The sequence below is a fragment of the Nannospalax galili genome, unplaced genomic scaffold (genome assembly GCF_000622305.1).
Source record: "Nannospalax galili isolate Female #2095 unplaced genomic scaffold, S.galili_v1.0 scaffold120, whole genome shotgun sequence".
Classification (NCBI taxonomy): Eukaryota; Metazoa; Chordata; class Mammalia; order Rodentia; family Spalacidae; genus Nannospalax; species Nannospalax galili.
Genome location: NW_008350324.1, coordinates 987,151 through 1,002,345, shown reverse-complemented (window position 1 = coordinate 1,002,345; position 15,195 = coordinate 987,151). Strand labels below are relative to the sequence as shown.

The 15,195-nt window shown below is 44.3% G+C and overlaps 1 protein-coding gene across 2 annotated transcripts in view; it reads left to right on the top strand.

Moving 5' to 3' along the window:
- Nucleotides 1-15,195, top strand: part of Fbxw8 (F-box and WD repeat domain containing 8) — a 128,819-nt gene that overhangs the window by 39,108 nt on the left and 74,516 nt on the right. For both annotated transcript variants that reach the window (XM_029570575.1, XM_008847456.3), the window contains one exon: nt 1,397-1,485. In XM_029570575.1, coding sequence (XP_029426435.1) covers nt 1,397-1,485 — 89 coding nt within the window. The remainder of the gene's footprint in view (nt 1-1,396; nt 1,486-15,195) is intronic.

Sequence of the window (15,195 nt, the reverse complement as noted above, 5' to 3'; positions counted from 1 at the left end):
TGTGTGTGTGTGTGTGTGTGTGTGTGTGTATGTCTTGAGACAGGGTCTCCCTATAGCCCCAGCTGACCAGGCTGGCCTCAATCTCACAGAGCTCCTCCTGAGTGCTGGGTTTAAAGGTGTGCATTACCATGCTTGGCTTGATGTTTTCTTAATAATGAATGATTGTTCTGGACAGTTGAGAGAATGATTTATGATAGCCATACTTCTGGTTTTGAATGAGTAAGCTCATTAAGCATAAGCAAAAATGAAAGTAAGTGGCACCTAACAGATAGAAGCAGCAAATAGCAAATTATCAAATCCAGTGCACACAGCATCCAGCAGAGGTGACTAGAGTGGCCTGATTGAGAGCAAAGAAAAGCACCATCAAACTGGGTACCTACAAACATGTAGCTGAAGTTGACTGGGGAAGTTGAGGCAATCAGCTGGATTCATGATTGAGAACCTTCTGTCCCTGGATGAGTTTCCAATCAGACCAGTCTTTCCCTGAATAAGCTTCTGAATTCTTTTCTACTACAGGAAAAGAATATATACCATGGGATAAACAATATGTACTGTGGGCTATACAGTACTGTGACCTCGTTTAGAAATGGTTCACATGTTAGCTGTACTCACGAATGCAGTCTTTTTAAAGTCCTTAACTGCTAGTTGTTTTCCCTTCTGCCTGTTAGAAAGCCAGTGGCCCTGGCCGACCCAGGACAGGGGATTTGGAGACTGAGACATACTTGGGTTTGAAATGGAGAGACAACGCCCTCCTCCACAGCAGGCTTCTCAGTGAGCTCAAACAGCACGTGAGCATTTACCAACATACCGTGCATCGCAGTGACAGGTGAAACGATGCAGATGTCACACAGGGCACATTGCTAGAAACACGCCTCCCCTTTCCAGTTCTCTTTACTTCCCACTCAGCCCTCCCCAGGAGCACGTCAAGTTCAGGCTTAGGCTTTTCTTCAAAGATCTTTATCTTGAAGTCTCTGAGGTCTAGTCAGAAATGCAGCCTTTTTTTCTGTCCTCACTCTGCTCTATTTGCTATGATAGATTTCCACTGTATTTAGAGTTCTTTTCTCTGTGCTTTCTCTTCTGTGAACTGAACTTTTTAGTGTACTGTGCACACTCCTCCTGCTGTGTGCAGACACTGCTTCCTTTTGTGACAGGTCTTCATCCTATCCCTGAGCTCCTGAGGACAGGCCAGCAGCTCACCCTCAGCTCTGTTCAGTGCCTGTTCTGTAGGGGGATGACTTGGGTTTGCTACTGTTGTGTTGCCGCTTTGTCCTGAATGTGCAGGTGACTTGAGTGCAGTCCATGCCATAGATGCCTGTAGCATGTAGGTGAGAGCTGAATGCTCTGTCTTTGGGCCACCCCAAGAATAGTATAAATGCATCCCCTTTTCCTCACACAGAACCGCAAAGGCGCCGTGAGCGAGCTGGAGCACATTCCGTATGCTGTTCTGTGTGACGTGCGTTCTTATGATGGCGTTGTCATTGCTGGGTAAGCAAGACTATTTCCCCTCCTGCTCTTGTCCTACGAACCTTATCCTCACCTGCTACCCTCTGAGTACCAGTGCTGAACTTCCCTTGGGTGCAAGCCTTCCTCGCTTACTGGCCAATTAGTGTTCCTGGCCAGTTCTGTTCTAGGGTTTGTGAGCTCTGCAGTGAGTAGTGGGAAGCAGACAGTGTGGAGCGGGTCTGCAATCCTTTGGTCTCCACAGGTCTTTCCTGACTTTCAAGTCATTCCTGTGGCATGTTGTATTAGATTTTCATTAAAGCAAATGGTTTGTATTTTATGAAGAGATAAAAAGGTCAAGCAAGAATAGTGTTGGCACAGCAGGTCCTGTTCTTTCTTAATCTTGCATTCTGGAGCCTATATTAGGAGAAAGGGCTCTGGTCACACAGAATCCCCCCTACCACACAGTGTGGATTTAACTTGCCCGGAACTAGGCTTCTTATATGTCGCCGTGGCTGAGAAGTTTTCATTTTAGCTTCTGTAAATTCCTTTGGCTTCTATTCCAAAAACCACTTTCATGAATTCTTCATTTTTATGTTTTACAGAGATATGTTTATGCATTTCTCTAATCTACAATAAGATTGATTTTCTCTTAGGGTTAGGATGGTGTCATGAACTAGAGTTTCAAACTGTAAACTTTTTTTTTTCTTCAAACTGTAAACTTTATATACTTTTGCAGTCTCAAGTTGTATACCAGAAAGTAAGGCCAGAGCCCTTAAGCTTCTGAGTTTGGATCAGCTTTGTGGGGAAGCTGCCTTGAGGCCCCTGCTTAGAGGAAACTGGAAATAAGATCCAACCTTACACTTAAAACAACTGATAGTCATTGAGTCTTTTTCTAAAAAAAATTTTTTTCCCTTTAAGTAGCATTCCTTAAAGGGCACCATTTGAGGGCTAGCAAGATGGCTCAGAGGGTAAGGGCACTTGCCACCAGGTCTGACTGAGTTCAATCCCTGTAGCCCACGTTTATTGTCTATTGATGGAAAGAGAGCACCAACTAACTCCCACTAGTTCTTCCCTGACCTATATGTGCACTGGGCTCGTGTGTTCCCTACCCAAATAAATAAAATGTAATAAAAACATTTTTTTTAGAAAGCACCATTTGAGTTGAAATTCCAGATAGGTTATTGAAATATTTTGTGGCAGGCCATGCCATGAAAAATTGTTTTATTACATTTTATTTATTTTGTGTGTGTATGTGTATATATGTGGGTGCACATGTGTCACAGCACATATATGGAGATCAGAGGACAATTAGTAGGAATTGATTCTCTCCTTCTACCATGTGGGTCTCAGGGATTGAACTCAGGTCATCAGACTTGGTGGCAGTCACTTTTATCTGCTGAGCCATCTTGCTGACTCTTAAAAATGTTAAAGGAGATCTGTCTGAGAGGGACTTCTTAAAAGACCTTTTGTTCATTAGCTATAGTTCAGAGGTTGATGTCCTTCTCAGAAGAGAACCCTTAGTTTGTAAAGCTGAGTGGACCAGAGCCTTGGCTTTCTGTCCATCTATTTCCTAGTAGAAAGCCATTAGGCTTTCAGCTTGGCTGCCACCGTGTGGTCCTCTGAGCTGCTGATGGGCAGGGCACTTCTGCCATTGTCTGAGGGCCAGGGTTTACATCCATTTGACTTCAAAGGGTGCTGCTGCACCTTAAGAAGGTACTAGAGGCCAGGCTGCTGAGACTGGACTCAAAGAGCCCTAAGAGACCAGAATGTAGGCAGCACTTCCTCCTCAAAGCCAGTTAGGAGTTTCTGCTCTGGACATGGAGCCCTGAAAGGCAGGCTGTCAGCTCTGAGGCTAGCTGCTGGCCACCACCACCTTCAGCCCACCTCCTTTTCCCTGAGGACCTGCTCAACTCTAGATTAGGCCACCAAAAGCCTGGTGATGCCAGGGTTCTGGGGATCGATTGTATGAAACTTGAGCTGTGGGTCAGAGAGGCTCCTTAGGGCTCCTCTTCTGAGAGAACCTTGCATTGATGGCTTAGCCCCATCTTTCAATCTTGGGTATATGCAGAGCATCTTGTGTTTATCATTAAAATTTTATCTGGCGGTTACGATGCTTGTTTTCTGGGTCAGCTCTTGAATCCCTTTTCATTTGAGACAGCGGTGTTTGTGGTTACCTCATTCCTAATCAATGCTGTATTCTCCAGGCCTTCTGCAGTCATGCATCTCCAAGGAGCTCTTAAAGGCACAGCACTGGCTTACCTGCTTTCTCTTGTGCCACTTCTCATCTTGTTCTTCCTTTTCCTTTTCTCTTTGTTTTATACAACTAGAACCTGATCAGAGGCTTGATTTCATGTAACTATGAGCCAGTTTCACACTTGCGCCTGTTAAATATATTCATATAGGGCTAGAGAGATGGCTCACTGGTAAGGGTACTTGCTACTCTTGCAGAGGACCTGGATTCAGTTCCCAGCACCCACATGACAGCTAAAAATCACCTGTAACTCCAGTTCCAGGGGATTAGATACCCTCTTCTGGCCTCCATAGGCACTGCATGTATGTGGTATACTTACATACATGTAGACAAAACACCCATACACATAAAATCAAATACATTAATATATACAATATATTTTATATAATTGGAGAGCAGACTTGAGCCTCTTGCCTCTGCTCAGCTTTCCCTATTCTCTGTGTAAGTGAATTTGGCTTTGATTGTTTGTATAGGCAGACTTTGTGGCAGTTAGACACATGACTAACCCAGTGCTGGTTCCTCCTTACTCTTCTTTTCACAGAACCAAAGTGACTTTAAGTCATGTGGATACAGTGGCTACTCACTTGAGCTGGGCCAGCCATGTGCAGACACAGTCGTAAAACTTTCCACACTTTCTTCTCTGGCCTCAAGTTCTTGCCTCCCTTCTGTCTGAGGAGTGATTACCACTTACCTTTTAGGGGCTCTTTGAAGTTTGTTGATGACTTCCTTCTCCCTCATGACTCTCTTCAAGTGCACCTTGGGTTTTCCCCATACTGTTCTGTTTTGTAACTGACCACATCCTTTTTCCCCCTCCCCCTCCCCCTCCTCCTCCTCCTCTCTTTTTAATATATTTTTATTTTATGTGTATTATTGTATGTCGTGCAGTGGTGTGGAAATCAGAAGAGGGTGTCAGATTCCCCTGGAACTGGAGTTAAGGATGACCCTTAGCTGCCATATAGGTGCTAGGAATCAAACCCCACTCCTCTGCAAGAGCAGCCTGTGTTCTTAACTGCTGAGTCATCTCTCCAGCCCAGACCACATCCTTTTTAAAACTGAGATGTAACGTACTATAACATTTACTCTTTGAAGTATAAAATCCAGTGATTTTTTTTTTTTTTTAGTAAATTCATAACTTTGTACCTTAACACCACTAATTCTAGAACATTATCACCACCCTACAAAGAAACTTGGTCTGCATTCTTAAAGGTCTGATGCAGTCCTATCTCCTCTCAGTGTTCTAGAGCACTCTTGCCTAATAACTACTCCCTTCCCAATGTCTGCTCTTCTCATCATGCTTGAGGAAGTGACCAAGCATACAGAGCATGGAATCATGCAGCCTCAGTGTTTCATCAAGACAGAGAAAGAACTTTTACTTTTGTAGCATGAATGCTCTTTCCAGTAATTTGTAAGCATCTTCTAAAACCAGGGGTGGTGGATAGTGTTCTGTTAAACTGGGTATGGTATGTAGTATTCTGTTAAACTGGGGTTGGTATATAGTATTCTGTTAAGCTGGGGGTGGTGTATAGTATATAGGATTCTGTTACATGCTCTGTGGTGCTTGTATATAGTTTTATATGGAGTAAGCACCAACACTGAGTTATAGATGCTCTTCCTCCTTCTTTCTAAACTACATTTTCTTTGGGAAATCAGAGAAACTTCTGTTGTTCCTTGTCTGTTTTGACTTCTTAGTTTTCCAACTTAAAAATCATATAGTTTTAACTATGGAAGGGACTTCAGTGATGATCCAGTCCTAGCACATGCATGTAGAAGAGGTGGCAGAGGCACAGAGCCAGGATGGACATGTGTACTTGTGTCTACTGCCGAGTGCTACTGTGCCACCCACAGGCAGAGCTGTCTTCTCCTCTAAAAACTTGTCTGTCAAAGTGTCACTCAGATTTTTCTTTTATGGGAGCATCTTTTCTTTTTAGAAAGTACTTTATTTATTAAAAGCTGTTCATAGTGGTGCACGCCTTTAATCCCAGCACTCGGGAGGTAGAGGCAGGCGGATCTCTCTGAGTTTGAGGCCAGCCTGGTTCACATAGTGAGTTCCAGGTCAGCTGGGGCTACAGGGAGACCCTGTCTCAAAAAGACCAAAAAATTTATTTATTTATTATTTTTATTTTATATATATGAGTATATTGCCTGCATGTGTAAGTGCACCCATGTCGTGCAATGCCGCAGAGGTCAGAAGAGGACATCAGATCCCCTGAAACTGGAGTTACAGATGGTTCTTAGCTGCCATGTGGATGCTGGGGGATCAAACCCACGTCCTCTGCAAGAGCAATCAGTGCTCTTAACCTCTGAGCCGTTTTTCCAGCCCCACATCTTTTCTTTTTAAAGATGCTAATGAAGCCATGTCTTTGTTTTGTGTTTTGTTTTGACATAGGGCCTTACTATGTATCCCTGACTGGCCTGGAATGCATTATGTAAACCAGGCTGGCCTCAGCCTCACAGAGATTCATCTGCCTATGCCTCTGCCTCTGCCTCCTGAGTGCTAGGATTAAAGGTGTGTGCCACCATGCCTGGTGTTAATTTTGCAAAAATGTTAGAAAATGAAGCACAGTCCACCTAACCCCACCACCCCACAGCTTGCCCCTGTGACTGTTTCTGGGATGTATGGTTTGGGTGCCAGACTATATGTATGTGTATGTGTGTGTGTTTATATACATATGTATGTGTATATACATATAAATAATTTTTAAAAAATATATTTTTTTATTCTTTTTATTTTATGTGTATGTGTGTATTGCTGGGATTTGAGCTCAGGTCTTCTGCAAGAACAGCCAGTGTTCTTAACCACTGAGCTGTCTCTCCAGCCCATAAATAATTTTTTTACGTAGTATAATCATAGCTTGTTACATGTTTCTACTTTTTTCTCCTCACTAAATGGATTTTGTGTGTTACTTTTCATTTCTTTGATTTGTTGCAAAGTTCTTTGGATAATTATATCTTAATTTTCTCATCTAGTCCCCCAGTAGTAGACATTCAAGTCACTTCTCTTATCCTAGGCGTTTTGCCTCTAGCAATGGGAAGAAGTTCTGAGAAGTAATGATGACATCATAGAATATATACAGAAAAATTAAGATGTCTGTGCTGTGATGTCACTAGGCCATATAATCTCATAGATCCACAGTTGTATGTGGGCCTGCTGTTTCCTGGAACTTTGCTTTGTGGCATATGACTGTATAATGGTAGGAATACTTGATGTGGAGTGATTTGCAAATTTTTCTGTTTTCCTTTTTTGGTACTACAGATACTCTTTTAAAAAATATAAAACATGGGGCTGGAAAGATAGCTTAGTGGTTAAGAGCACTGACTGCTCTTGCAGAGGACCCGGGTTCGATTCCCAGCACCTAGCTGGAAACCGTCCTTAACTCCAGTTCCAGGGGAATCCGATGCCCTCTTCCGACCTCCGTTGCACAACACGGGTGCACTCATATACATGCAGGCAATACACTCATACACATAAAATAAAAAAATAAAATATTTTTTTAAAATCTTAAAATTATAAAACATAGGCTGTTGTAGAAACTTTTTTTGTTTATTTTTGAAACACGGTCTCCTTGTAACCACAGCCTGCCTGGAACTCACTGTGTAAACCAGGCTGGCCTCCATCTCATGGAGAGTCACCTGCCTCTGCCTCCCAAGTGCAGGGATTAAACGTGTGTGCTACCACACCCGGCCTGTTGTAGAAACTTTGAGTTCCACATAAGTGTGTAGGATTAGAGTTTTTCCATTATTCTTGTGTTACTATTTTCCTAGGTTAGAGTTATTGGATTTAGAAGAGTGAATTTGTATGAACTTCCAGATTAAGAAACTATTTTAAAATACTTTCTTAGCCCTCAACTTTTTTCCAGTGTAACTTTGTGAAGTCCTCACACTGTCTCTCAAGCTTGTTCCTAAATAACACCTCCCTACTTCTGTCAGTGCCAGAAACACTGCTGTCCCCTCAGGCCTCTGTGACTTTCTGGTTGGAGAGCCAGTGGCTTTTCCTCTTGGCAGTTTGATCTGCTGACTGCCCCCTTGTGATGGTGGAGGGGATATATTAGGCATGTCCCTGCAGAGTCTACCTGAACTCAGTACCCATGAAGCTTAGAGAGTGAGAGTGAGTCCAAGCCTGTGGTCCTATTGCACTGACCCTGGCCCATCCTCCTGCCTTTCTGAGTCTCACTAGGTTACTCTGTCATGATTGCAGCATCTGAAAAGAATGGGGAGTTAGCAGAAGCTCCTTCAGCTGGACTAGCTGAGGGGACACACTGACTACTGTCAGCTAAAGCATCCTGTTTCTTAGGGAAGCTTGTATTCAGAAGTCACCAGCCTCTAGTCTGGAGAGATGGCTCAGCTATTAAGAGCACTGACTGCTCTTGCAGAGGACCCGGGTCCAGCACCCATATGGCAGCTAACAGCTGTCTGTAACTCCAGTTCTAGGGGATCTGATGTCCTCTTCTGACTTACGCAGGCATGGCACAACATGAGTGCACTTACCTACATGCAGGCATTACACTCATACACATAAAATGAAAATAATACAATGTTTAAATAATAATAATAATAATAAGTCACTGACCTCCACCAATTAAGGCACCTGTTCTCTTGCCAAGTGCGGCATCGGTCTGCATTTTCTCTAGTCTGGTGACATACCACCACCCTCCCTGCAATGCTAGCCAGGCTTCATGTGTATTTGACTTGTGTTTTAGATTTGTTGTCTAGAAAGCTGAGGTCAGGAAATATGTCATTTAACCTCTTTTTCTTTTTAAAATTTGACTTTTTGTGGCAACCCTTAAAATTTTAGAATGTTCTTAAAATTATATGTTGGAACTGGAGGTATACTCAGTTGTAGAGGGTTACCTAGAAAACATGAGGTGCTAAGTTAATTCCTAGGACGTACAAAAAAGGAGAAAGAAAGTAACACATGCATATTGTTGAGGAAAATAATAGAAGAAAAGGCTATCCCTGTTTGTGATGCTTGGACCTTTCTTCCCAGTGGCATTCAGGAAGTTCAGAGTTGCAAACAGCTGACATCATGGGTTCAGAAAGGTCACAGCACACCACAGACCCAGTGCACAGGCCAGGTAGAGTTTGCTGTCCGTGGTGCAGGAGAGCCACCTAGTGCAGAGTCTCCCAGGTAGGGTCTGGGTGAGAAAGGCAAGCCAGACTTTTTGGAGGCCCTTACTGCTGTTAGGCTCACTGAAAGCTTTTTTTAGTGCCCATGAGTGAGTGTGGTGACTGTGTGTGGCAGTTCTCCTTGCTTCCCCTTCGCTCCCTCCCATTACATGGCAGAAGCATTGTCATTTGCACCAGGAAGCATACTTTTTTTCTGTTCACATTAGAGGACTGCTTTTCTATTTTTGGTCTAAAAAGTATTCACCTTCTTAGGCCTTTGCAGTCTGCCCAGTGCTTCTCCCCTCATCCCCACTGCTGCAGTGCACAGTTCTGCCTTTCTTGGAAAAAATAGCTGCTACATATCCAGATTTTTCCTCTCAGGTAGGGCTGGAAGGAAAACCGTATCAGTGATGATGCAAAATGTGGCTTCTTCCTTTCTCTAAGAATAATTCAGCTGTCCCATTCTGTTTCACTCCTTTTGAAGCAAGTGCATGGGAGCAGATACCTAACAAGACACTCTTTGTCATCCAGGTAAGCCCTGGCTGTGGCTGGGTTGCCACGTGGGCCTGGGGCAGATCCATTTTAGCATCAGCAGGTATGTCTGCCCACATAGTCTAGGAATCAGAATTGAGATGGTTCCTACATGAAACAAGCCTGGAGTGTCTGTTTTAGGTCTGTGAGCCTTGCTATCTGGACCTATGCTTGTTGTTGCCCACCTCGTGCACTTTTATCACTGTTAGAAAATACTAGTTTAAGCATAATTATCTAAGGTAACTGTATTTTACCGGCATTTTCCTCCACTTTTCCCCGTAATTAAAAATGTACCTTTAAGCCAGGCGTGGTAACACCACACCTTTTCGGGAAGCTGAGGCAGGCAGATCTCTGTGAGTTTGAGGCCAGCATGGTCTACATAGTGAGTTCCAGGCAAGCTGGGGCTACAGGGAGGCCGTCTCAAAAAGACAAAAAGAAATAAATAAAAAAGTGTACCTTTATATTGACCATGAATCATGCCAAATATTAATAGAGGATCTGATCTGAAACAGCCTTTATTTGCCCTGAATTTTAAAATCTTTTCTGTTCAGGAACTGAAGTTCTCAGGCATAGCATTGCCATTGCTCTTCTGGTTAGATGAGAAGGTAGACTAGTAATTCCTGTGCATCACTCTGAGGCTCTTCAGATAGCGGGGCTTTGTCAGTAATTGGCTGTGAAGTCTTGTTAGATAGACGTCACTGTACTTATACTTAACCCCGGACATGCTTTCCAGCTCTCTCCCGTTCAGAAAGCTTGTCCTGGCAGCTTCCCTTTCAGCCTTGCCTTGTATAGATTTTGTGTTGCTGCCTGCTACGATGCTGGGCTGCTTCCCATAAAGAATTTGATCATTATCCACTAGGGACCTCTTTTTTAAAATACTTGGAAATTTATTTATTTTCTGCTGTGAGGTATACATGCTCTTCTAGTAAGTAAGTCTGAGGTAAGATATTGATAAGCAACTGGAGGAAAGCATTGCATTTATTACATCTTTAATGAAGGAGCTCCAGAATATCCTTAATAAATACTGGTGAACTCATGGCTGCATTTATCCATCTCTGCTTCTCCAAGGAATACTAGGAAGGGCCACAGCTCCAATAACTCTGCATAATCATCATTGACTCTAGCTCTATCGATTGTCATTAACCAAGATGTATGGAAAGCAGTTTTCAGTGTGCAGTGCATGTATCTCATAAGGTCCATTAAGATGTTCATTATTTTTCAATTGATGCATCTTAAGCTCCACTTGATGTTTGCTATAGTGCATTTCCACAGAGTGGCTGCACTGTGGGACTGAGTTCATTTTGTTAATTGCATGATACAGCACAGTCATGTTTCACAGTACATAGTAAATACTCTTGGTTCTATTGATTTGGAGTCTTTGGTGTTACTTCAGAAAGTATGGAACAAGTGAATAGTTCTTAAAACCTCTACATGTTAAGGGTATAAAGATTTCTTGGCATGTGGGTGCTGTACCTTTAGGGGCCCCTGCCAAGTTGAGTTATTCAGCAGGCTTGCAGCCACTTGAGTTTCCAGGCTAAAGTCAGTATATCCCTTCATTCAGGTACCAGTCAGCATGAGTAGACCCGTTCCTTATGCTTAAGTTCATAGGCCAACGAAGACTATGACTGCTGGTGGGTACAGAACAGCAAGGGAGATACTGTGACAGGGGAGCAGGGCATCTAACACCAGGCACCTCACACAGGTCCAATGTCAGGCCAAGTCCCCCCTGGGAAGTAGTTCTGCAGCTGGCCCCAAAGGGTGGCCAGCACTTGGCCAGGAGTATCTGGTGGGGCAAGAGCTATCCTTCCACACCTCCAGCCAACCTTGGTCATTAATAATCCATTACAGCAGCTGGGAGGAATATAGTGTCAGAGTCCTCAGTGTGTGCAGGCTCTCAGTACCACTACCAAGCTGTTGGAGTTTGTATACACTGGTCTGATAAGAATGGAGTAGGGACTTCATTGGGGTGGGGGAACACAAGCGTGGTCCCGAGGATGAAGTTTACTGACTTCTGCTCAGGGTATGGAGGCAGGCTTGGGCTGCCCAGCCCCATGTCCTGTTATCCACTTCTGGAACTTTTGTTGCTGGCCCCTCACTGACAGTGAAATACAGTGGTAGAGCTGATGGGTAAGGGTCAGGGGCTGCATCCCACCAGCTTGAGCACGGTATTGGAAACAATAAATTCTGTATATTTTCCTTAAATCGATGGTGGTTCTTAAAAGCAGTATTTGTTCAAAGAGATTTCAGGAGGTAGGGTGGCTTGTTGGTTAAGCAGCAGACTGGGGAGAATCGGGCACATTTTGATCCCAACTCTGCCTTAAAAATGTTTCCTGTGACCTTGGGTAAGTCACTTAACCCTGCTCCTCAGTCTTCTTCAATCAAAACCAGGCTGCTCGTGAGAGTACGAGCACATTTATTCTCAGTGACTAAGAGCCTGCACCTCAAAGCAAATGGAACCTGCAGGTGGCACACTGGAAGGAAGGTGAAAGGTCACATAAGCTGGGGCAGAACTTCTTTCCCTTTTCTTCTGGTCTCTTAGTCCAAATAAGTCATCTGCTGTTGGAGGCTTATGCACTAATGAAAGCTCTCTGGTGGTAAATCATTTTAAATTGGCAATCGCTTTGGCATGCTGAGGTGCCGAGCTTGGGAGAGGCACTAGTGCCATTCTTTCAACAAAAATCAGCTTCAGTGTCTGACCTATTTATTTAGAAGTAGACACCACCTTGCCAGGCATGAAAAGATTGGAAATGCGCACAGCTTCCCTGACCCTTATAAGCTGGGGCACATCCTCACTCACTCACAGGAAAAGGCTGTTCAGTTCTGTGTCTTCTTCCTTCCTGTCAGCTAACATAGCAGTTGTAGTTGTACTTTGCATACTAATTAGAGAGCCATCAACACTGAGGTTCAAAGGCTTCCTGACAATGCCCTGTCCTAGTGGTATCTTAATTGGTTGAGTGTAATTGTCATTATGCAGGAGCCCTGGAGGAAACCAGTGTTTCCTACCTCCTCTGATACCTGCTCTTGGTTCTGGCCAGTGTGTATAAGAGCACTTGGATCACAGTTAGGATTTGGTCCAGGTAAGCTCTGCCCCAACCAGTGTTCTACAGTTGTGAAAATGTCTGTATTTAGCATGAGTTCGCCTCACCATGTCCACTCCCTGTTACTATCATCCTCTCTCTGTGGCTCTCAGAGCCTGCTGCCCAGCGGGCCTATAGCTCCTCAAAGGTGAAATTTATTCTGTTTTCTTTTATTATTTATTTATTTATTTATTCATTTAATGTGTATGTGTGTATTGCCTGCATGTAGGTAAGTGCACCTGTGTCGTGCAATGCCTGCAGGGGACAGAAGAGGCTGTTGGATCCCCTGGAACTGGAGTTACAGACAGTTGTTAGCTGCCGTATGGGTGCTGGGATTTGAACCCGTATCTTCTACAAGAACAGTTAGTGTTCTTAACTGCTGCGCTCTCTCTCCAGCCCTTATTCTGTTTTCTTTAATGGAAGAGACAGTTGTTTGTTTCCTCCTGAGTTAGTTTGCAGCAAAACCTTCATGTTCTCATGCTCTTTGGCCATGAAGATGAATTGATTTAAGTGGCAGGCTGTAGAAAATTTCACATTCATGGAAATAGAGTTTTCCTGTTATCTCCTAAAACTATTAGTTGAGTCTGTTAGGAAGTGAACATAGACGTCTGCTGTGTATTGGTGTGTTCTAGGCACCTCACTCCCAGTAGTACTAGAAGGTAGAGGGAGAAACAGGAGGTGCTGAGCAGCCTATGAGAGCACTGCCTTTCTAGACACCAACTTGTTCTTAGCATTAGTTGTCAGAGCCGCAGAGTCAGAGGCCAGAACTAGGACTTCACAGCCTGAGTGAGAGGAGGTCTGTCCAGGTGGAAAATGGTGATTGTTCAGATAAAGGACACAGTAGCCCATCAGCAAACCTGAGGGAGAGGAGGCCTGTGCTGGCCCAAGGGAGGAGCATGAGAACACTACCACTCTGGTGTGCCTGGGCACTGAGCACTGGAAACATGTTCAGGGGTCTTTAACTACAGTCTGGTGGAGCCTCTGGGCTGGGTGCTGAGGAGGGAAGGCCTCCAGGAAGGTGGTAATGGACTGAGTCAGAGGCAGAGGCATTAGGAAACTTGTTTAGAGGCTTGTGTGAGAGGAGAGAAGGGCTTGTGTGGGGAGAGTGGTGGCAGCTTGGTGGTAGGGGGTGTTCAGGAAGGCCTTGAGCTTGAAACTTCAGTAAGGTGATCAAGTGAGACTTGACAGGGGCTTCCTAGGTGTCTCATGAGAGTTGCTCTGATCTAAGGGATTGAGTCATTGGAGACAGCTGTGTACTGTCTTACAGGAAAGGAGGCGAGGAATGATTGGTAATCAGCACACGTGTGCCATGAACCATGTCCAGGCTGCTGGCAAGACTGCTCTTAGTGGGGTTGTGTCCTAGTGGACAGGGTCAGTCAGGGCAGTGTTTGCTGAAGGGCTTGTGAGCTCAGGAACTGGAGGGCTTGGAATGAACAGGGCTGTCGGCAGGTAGGAGAGCAGATGAGGCTAAGGATAGTCTCTGGAGATGCAGAGAAAGGGGCCTGGTGCTGGGACATGGTACAGAAGGTATTGGAGGGACCTCTGCTTTTGTCCTGGTGACCTGGGACTGGTGATAGATACCACTGACAAAAGCAGGGATTTGTGAAGAGACTAGGAGGCTGTGAGCTGCAGCTTTGGAAGGAGAGCACGTTTGTCTTAGCAGAGTTGGAATGTAAGCATGACAACTTTGTTCAGGTGAGGAAAGATCCTCAGCCACATTCAGATGTTTAGCAAAGCGCCCTTCTCTCCCCCTGCCCCCATGAGATGGTATCAGCAATTTGTATTTCATAGCTCATGTCTGTCTGGTTCAGTAGTGGAAGCATGTTTTTCCTTGTTTTTTTTGTTGGTTTGCCTCAGAACTCTGTTGAGGGCCAGTGAATTGGAGAGTCCCTGAGAGCTGAATTCAGTCCTCTACATCCTGCTCTTCCCATTGTGGCCCCAAGGAGATGCCAGGGAGAGTAGCTTGAAGCTTATAGATGTGAACTGCATAGTAAGAAACAGACAGCCAAAGCTGGTAGGAGCAAATACAGTTCTTGGTTGTGTACTCTTCCCTCTTGAAGTTCCTTAGTGTATTGATCTCCCAAATTTGCTTTTTCTTTCACTACTTACCTTTTCTCTCCTATCTTTTTCATCTTTCTTTTTTTAAAAAAATGCATATGAGTGTATTGCCTGCATGTATGTAAGTGCACCTATGTGCACATGTCATGCAGTGCCTGCAGAGGTCAGAAGAGGATGTTAGATTCTCCTGGAACTGGAGTTATGGATGGTTGTTAGTTGCCATGTGGGTGCTGGGAATCGAACCCAGGTCCTCTGCAAGAGCAGCCAGTGCCCTTAACTGCTGAGCCAGCTCTCCAGCTCCTTTCCATCTTTTCTGAACTGACAGGTTCCTTTCACATAGAATTTAACCTTAAGACTCAATCACAATCTGGGAATGGAAACATGTTAACTCTTTCATATCTCTGTAGCTGAAACAAGTGGCTTTACTTCAGTGAATAGTGTCTGCCTGCCCTGGTCATGCATATTTCTCCTGCTTGACTCTTTATGCCAGTGTACTGCTCCTTTCCATCTTTTCTGAACTGACAGGTTCCTTTCACATAGAATTTAACCTTAAGACTCAATCACAATCTGGGAATGGAAACATGTTAACTCTTTCATATCTCTGTAGCTGAAACAAGTGGCTTTACTTCAGTGAATAGTGTCTGCCTGCCCTGGTCATGCATATTTCTCCTGCTTGACTCTTTATGCCAGTGTACTTTCTGGATGAGAGAGAGAGAGAGAGAGAGAGAGAGA